This window comes from Larus michahellis, chromosome 24 (genome assembly GCF_964199755.1).
Source record: "Larus michahellis chromosome 24, bLarMic1.1, whole genome shotgun sequence".
In the NCBI taxonomy this organism is placed as follows: Eukaryota; Metazoa; Chordata; class Aves; order Charadriiformes; family Laridae; genus Larus; species Larus michahellis.
This window is the reverse complement of record NC_133919.1, coordinates 1,710,250-1,717,260: the sequence shown is the minus strand read 5'-3', so window position 1 is coordinate 1,717,260 and position 7,011 is coordinate 1,710,250. Positions and strand designations below refer to the sequence as shown.

Below are 7,011 nucleotides of genomic sequence, written 5' to 3'. Positions count from 1 at the left end.
ACACTCCTGCAGAGCGTGTGCAGCCCTGCAGTAGGTGGGAAGTCAGGGACTTACGATCTCCTGCGTGGTACAGCAAGGAGAGTCTTCCCCCATAACAGGGGGAAGAAGAATAAATTCCTCAGCAGGTAAAAGTGAGAAGCATAACCTGGTAATGTGACACTTGCCCGTGAAAGGGAGCTGTTATCCTCCCCACAGATGGGCTTGTCTCTTAAGCAGCAAAAACCCAAATATTCTGCCTAATTCTTATTAACAGTCCCCCTTTCTTTGTGCTTATTCCTCTTACTTCTTACAGAGAAAGCAACTTTCTGCCTGTTTCTGAAAGGGAGGGGGGAGAATGGAAGTCAATGGTGTCCAAAATCTTTTGATAAGCAAATAGAACAGGCAGCAGCTTTACTATTGATATTCCAGTTAAGTGTTACTGGGGTGCTGCAATGGAGATCTAATGCCAAAGCATTCAGAGCGTTTTAGAAGGAGGCGATTCAAATATTTCTGGTCCCAAAGTGCTTAGGAACAGAGAAGGATTATTTTCGTGGTATCCTGGTGCAAGAAGGGATGTCCTTCCAATATTGCTCAATGCACTTTTGAAAATTTGAGCCCACTAACTTGTTTATCTACAGAAAAAGCTGAGAGAAAACCCAAATCTCTGTACAGATTCCCCACAGCCACTTCTAGTTGTTGAGCAGCTCACATGCAGAGAAATTTGAACATCTTGGAACTGAATGATCCCGCAACACAAATGAAAAATGGGTCTTAGGTCCTGTGCCCAGGAATTGCTACCCTTCAAAGAACAGCTGCCCTGTTTTACAGAAAGAGCTACTTGCAGGTCTCACACATGCACACCAAGAAAGAACATAAACCTTTGACTGCTATAGACAAGACAGTTTAAAAATAAAATACAACGAAGGCAACAATTCAGGATGTTGAAAGACAGTGAGCAGAGTCAGACTTACCCTTTCCACCAAGGAGAATAAGGCAGAAGTGGATGGCAGCAGCTCTCTCTGTGCTGGCTTTTATACTGTGTCCTAGAGCACCTGAGGACCTGAGACACACTTTGTGCATGTAGCTATTTACCAGCCAACTGCTAAAGACTTCTTGTATGCAAAATATTCCCAGCTGATGATTTACTTTTTCCTCACTGTTTGTATTTACTGCCCTGATTTAATTTCCTCACCATAACATATGCATTCCACTATAGAGGTTTCTTTTTATCTTAAAATCTTATGAGCCCAGTTAATTCCTGGTCAGATCAACTGATTCATCTGAGTTACTAAAGAAATTATTTTGCATTTTAAGGACAATATATGCAATGTACATCATTTGACACAGATGAATACATATATTAGGAAAGATGCATGTGAACTCCCCTGTGAAATCCCCCTTCCCTCTTCATAGAGAGCACAAGTTTTTGACACATCTCACTCTGAAAAAGCCAGAAGTTACTATTTCTGACTCTGAATTCGACTGTAGGTTTGCCAAATTCCTCGCAAACAACAAGACAAATTCAGAAAAGAATATTGTTATAGAAATTACTTTGCAGAGCTTATGGCACTTAACCAGTCTCAAAGGTACTTACTGGGAAAGAGATATATTTGAAGGACCATATTGTTTTACTTTCTTGACTCAGGAGACAGGATGAAAGAGTATCAGCAGTCTGATCTATTCATTTTAATATAAAACTACCACACTTCCATGAAGGAATTTGAGACACAGCTCTTCAATTTAGAAGCTGAGTGCCAAAGTCCTTAATCTAAAGAGTTGGCAGTTTTAGCTTTCTTCCTACATCAAACTCCATGAAAACAATCCAGGTCAGACTGAGGATGAATGTGAATTTTAGGCTAGTCAGAGACACTGGTACTCAGAGTCTTGCACAAGCTTACCCATGGGGTCATTAAAGTCTCTAAGGAGTTTTACATTTGGCATTAAATTATTATTTTCCCCTACTGTGTCTCGCACTATTACACAAAATTATACACCAAATTAATGGTGGCTACTTACAGATGTTTATAAAATTCTCCTTCTTTTTTCCTCTTTTGAAAGCAAATAATGTCTTTATTTTGCATGGTCTTAAAGAATGTTGCAATGTGCGACAATTCAATTTCTTTTTCAAAGACAATTTCTAGATTAAAAAGGAATTGCATGCAATGCCTAAGCAGACTTTAGGAGAGCAGAGATTGGAAAACTGATCCCCTCCCTAATGTTTAAATCACTTAGCTAGAGACATGCAAATTGTCTCTGAACTGTGAGTATCTTGAAGATCTCCTGGGAAATAAATGCTGATTGTATGCTTTTGAAGAACAAAAGGCTTCAAAGTCCACAACAGGTCTTCATCAATGGCTCAGACACGCAAATAATGCATTATCAGAAAATGCAAAGGTATGTGACACTATTTGAACATCATCATCAGTGCTTAAAATTTGTGACCAGTTCATTGTGACTGACGAATCTCACAAGCTTCCTCATATTATAATGGTGTCATAAACTGGAGCCCTTCCAGTTTTTACTTAAAATGCAAGTATTTTATTTGCACGAAATCACATGTTAAAAACCCCATTCCAATCAGCAGTCACTGGGTGTGAGGTATGTGATGACCCCCATCATTGACACTACTGACTGAAGCTCTTCTCTCCCTTGAGGTTTACCAGGCTTTCCCCGATGCTCTGACCAATGCACACACACAGACACACTACCGCGGTACCAAAATGTTAAAAAAAAAAAAAATTCCTTCCCAGCAATAACTATCTATTGACCATAAGACAACTTGTGGTTTTGAAAACAAACTCATCAAAAGGTATAACAATGAGAAGAAGAATCACAAGTCCTCTCCCGAAGGTGATCATATGTCAGGTTAGCCTGGCTGGCTCGATCTCCTCATCCCAGGAGCTGAAAGTTTTGGGATATCATTCATTGGAACGTTACAAAGGGTACTCATCCTAAATCTCACAGTCACTTATCAGGGATGAAATTGCACACTCAGGACTTAAATTAAAAGCTCCTGCTGTGACAGCAGGTGATACTCCCATGGGCCAGTGTGACCAAAATGCTAAAGAGCAGACAAAATTCCTAAGCAAATTGAATTTTGACTCATCCACAATTTGGGAAGGTGGAGTCAGTATAATGGAGCCAGGCATATTTAATGGATGCAAACCAGAAAGATGAAAGAGACACCACAGATCGTGGTTTTCATCCAACACCAGGATAAGTCCAGGCAATAAACATAAACAGTAAACAAAACCATTTCACTAGTGGGAACCCAGCCACATGCAAAAAAAAAAAAAAAATATTAATGCAGGAACTAGTTAGTAAATGTGCAAGAATGTCTCAGATCCTCCAGGCAGCCTGAGAAAGCTATAAAAGCTTTTGCTCTTCAGAGCCTTCCTGCGCCTGCCCTTGCCCCTGTACGCACAGCAGACGCTACAATTCTGGTTTCAGCTTTACAAAATTTGGTATTGAAATACTTTTTCACTGACAGCAGCAGCAAATACTTGGTGTCCTGCAAAACCAGCTCATGTTACTCTTTTTTTCTATGGGACTAGCTTGTTCCAGCTATTCAGTGATATGTATTAACAGATGTAAGTTTATAAATTGAGAAAGAGAAGATACAGACAGTTCTTTTGCTCAGAGCACATGTACGCTACCATGCACCGGGTTTTATGCTGCTGTTTTTTCTGGTTGGTACCTGATTAGTATCTGAAATAGTACCTGATTTCTCTGGTACTACGTGTTATTGCACACAGGCTGCCGGTTTATGTAGCCCACAGTCTACCACACAAAGACATTTCCAAAGCCAACACAATAACAACTTGAGAGGCAGCGCCTGGGCTTGTCTGGCCTAGAAAATTCTCTCTGTAAGATGATAGTGTAGCTCATATTCTGCAGCAGTGAATAAAATACTTTGTTTTTAACTACAAAAACAGAGAAACCTTTTACTTTGGGACTGTGCTATACTTGTTGCTACGATAAGTTTTAACCCAAAGAAGGTAGTTTGGGACAGGTATGAAGCGGGGAAATGATGCTTGAGGAGTGGTTTTGGGTTTTGTTTTGACGAAGCGAGCTGCATACCAGGCTTTCTGCTACAATTTCTAAATGCTTCAATAAAAGATCCCAACTTTGGAAAGAGTGTACATGCACAGGGGCTACCTCTGTGGAGAGGTTTCGTGCAGTTGATCGGAAGAAAGCTTAACAGAGAATTGCATAAGGGGATTGCAAGAGGAGGAAAATGTACTTTTTCCATGGGAAATGTCATTATCTGTCCACCTGAATATGTTAAAGATACCTTCACTAATGTTCCTCAGCCATAAAACTATACCAATACCATGGAATTGTAACTTCTCTGCTGCATTAGATACATTAGATACTCTCTCCATAAGAGAAATCTATTTTGCAACAACTGCAAAAGAATGATGACTCCTTTGGAGTTCACCCTCTTTGATAAAACAAAAGCTTCACTTGAGATGGCAAAAAAACATATTACACATTTGATTCAGACCAACCTTCTGCTGTATTATAACATCACACTGCTAACTTTCCATTCTCTTCTGTTGCGCATTAACAAAACCTACTCCTTAAAATTATTAATTCTTTCATGGAACTGATGTACCACCTTTAATTTAGCTCCACTGATGACTGTAGTCAATATAACTTTGTCAACATCTTTCCCCGGCTTTAATTACAGTTCAGCATCAGGCTGTGCAGACACAGACAAAGGTTCCATGCAAGAAATTTCCCAGTTATCAGGCTGTGAGCCCTATGGGCTGACAGGACACTGAATCATCCAGAACCTTCAAGTGGAACTTTTAAAACCTTCTTCCCTTAGAGACAAATTCTCCCAGTCTCTAAACACAACCTTTATTGCAACACAGATATCAAGCTAGAACAAAGCAACACCTGATAAAGTCCGCGTGTACTAAGCACAACAGGTAGGAAGCAGTTTATAAAGACACACTGAGAAAGGGTTAGCACTTAAAATCTTTTATCCTCTTTCTCCTAGATGTGCATCCCAGGCCTGCAAATTTTAAAGGCCAATTCCCTCTCAAAAACACCACAAAGCCTTCAAGACTTACCAGAGCCTGATCTCAGCTGCCAAGAGGTTCTGCACCCAGCAGAAAGCTGCACTCAAAGGACTGCACCAAGCGGCTGCACCAGCTTCTGCCCCTCTCCCACCACCTCCGCCCTGAGCAAGCTCAGCTGGGCTCAGGAAAAGCATCCTCTCCCCCTTCTTTTAGAGGGGTCTGCCTAAGTATGACTGAGGGGGTAAAGAAAGTCACAATCTTCTTCCAGGTTGCCCAGGTAATAGCACATGTATTCTATTTGTGCAGCAAGCTGAAAACAGATGAGTGGAGTCAGTGCTTCAGAAAAAGGGTTATGCCTATAATTTCTAATGTTCTTCATGCACCTGTAAATTTTCCTGCTGCATCTCTGTGTCCTCTTTTCTACGTAGATACTTTTGTCTACTACATCTACAGAAGGACAAGGAGAAACAGTATCCCCCACAGTGAGCTTTCTCCTGAAATGAGGCTCTTCCACTTCTCAATGAAGGGGATTTAATTCCCCTCCTCAAATCAGCTTATTGACCCATTCTCATCCCTCTTCAAAGACATCAGCCTCAAAAAAAAAAAAAAAATCCCATAAAAAAGAAATATTAAGGCAGTTAAAGGGCCTTTTTTCACCTCCATGTTACAGTAGGTAAAGGGTCCTTAAAGTGTAAAGAGAAGCAGCTCCCTTACTTTAAGATTTCCTGCTTACAGGAGATGCACCCATTGCAGGGGAACATCATCTACTTCTAGCCTTCAATAAATTGTCTCAGACTGGATTTATCACGTATAGACAAAAGAAAAAAAAATTTCCACAACTGAAATTGGACTTGTTCTCCCGTGGCAATTGGCATGAAGGTTTTTGCAGTTTTCTTCTGGAACAGATGACTTGCGATGGGACCTGTTTCACCACAGACAAGCTGGGAAAGGGGTTGGGAGAAAAAAGAAGTACAGGCAGACTCAGAGTATGATGCAGCACAAATTTAATGAGGCTGAGGAATGGAAGGAAGCAATGTAAAGTGTAGGGAATACATTTCCATGGTCCACTAGGGACGGTACCCACTCGCACAATGACACACACGGCAAAATGAGATCTTCCTTCTTCATTGTTTAAATGGACTGTACTGTCAGTTATGCAGAATAATTTCTAATAATTACATATTTTACCTAGTCATTGTAAAATACAAAAAAGCATAAGAGAACAAGACATTTGATCAGAAATATAAAGTAAAGCATAACAAAAGTAAGACAAGCAAAGGCCTGATTTTAGGAGATGCAGAGTTCCCACAGCTCCAGTAACTTGAGCTGGAGCTGTGGGTATCTAACATCACTTCTGAAAACCATGGCCATGAGCTCAGTCCTGCATCGGGTCGTGCTTCAGCATTCCTGGTCATTCCTTCCTGCTTGCTCCTCACGCTTTAGCACGGCCCATAGAAGCCACTGCGGTAGGTGTTGTAGCGACGGTAGGGCCGGCTGTACCCACTGCCCAGGCCTGGATACCCAAAGCCGCCGAATCCCAAGGAGCTGCCGGAAGAGATGGGGACACCTCCAGCACTGAGGGCACTCCCGATGGCTGCAGATGCTGAGGAACCCACGGCAGTGTTCTGAGGGAAGGAGCTGAGGATGGGTCCAGGCAGGGTCACCACCACGGGAGAGGGTTGGATCACCACTGTGGAGTCCTGGCACTGCCTGACGCAGGGCTCGTTGCAGCTATTTGCCAGCGGGGTTGGGCCACAGGGGGTGGGAGAACACAGGTCATAGCAGGACATGGCTGTGGGGTGAAAAGTCTGAAACACAAAAAAAAGATGGAAATGCAATACAAGAATTTAAATAAAACTCTATTTGTACAGCTGAATTTCTCTGATAAAGGGAGTGTATAGCATGCTAACATGAGTTTCCGTGCGGAGCAAGATGACATTTTTCACCAGATCCACAGGAAGCACTTCGAAAACAGGGTTGAGCTTGTATTTTCTTTAAGGAG

At 41.6% G+C, this 7,011-nt stretch overlaps 1 protein-coding gene across 1 annotated transcript; it reads right to left on the bottom strand.

Annotated features, from left to right (window-relative positions):
- Positions 1-6,098: 6,098 nt before the first annotated feature.
- On the bottom strand, positions 6,099-6,799 carry LOC141734493 (feather keratin 4-like). Its single transcript, XM_074566336.1, has one exon. It carries the CDS (start codon positions 6,797-6,799, stop codon positions 6,449-6,451), a length of 351 nt encoding a protein of 116 aa, XP_074422437.1. The 3' UTR covers positions 6,099-6,448.
- Positions 6,800-7,011: the final 212 nt, after the last annotated feature.

Excerpts from the sequence above, each read along its gene's own strand:
- LOC141734493 (XM_074566336.1), bottom strand. The coding sequence starts at position 6,799 with ATGTCCTGCTATGACCTGTGTTCTCCCACCCCCTGTGGCCCAACCCCG.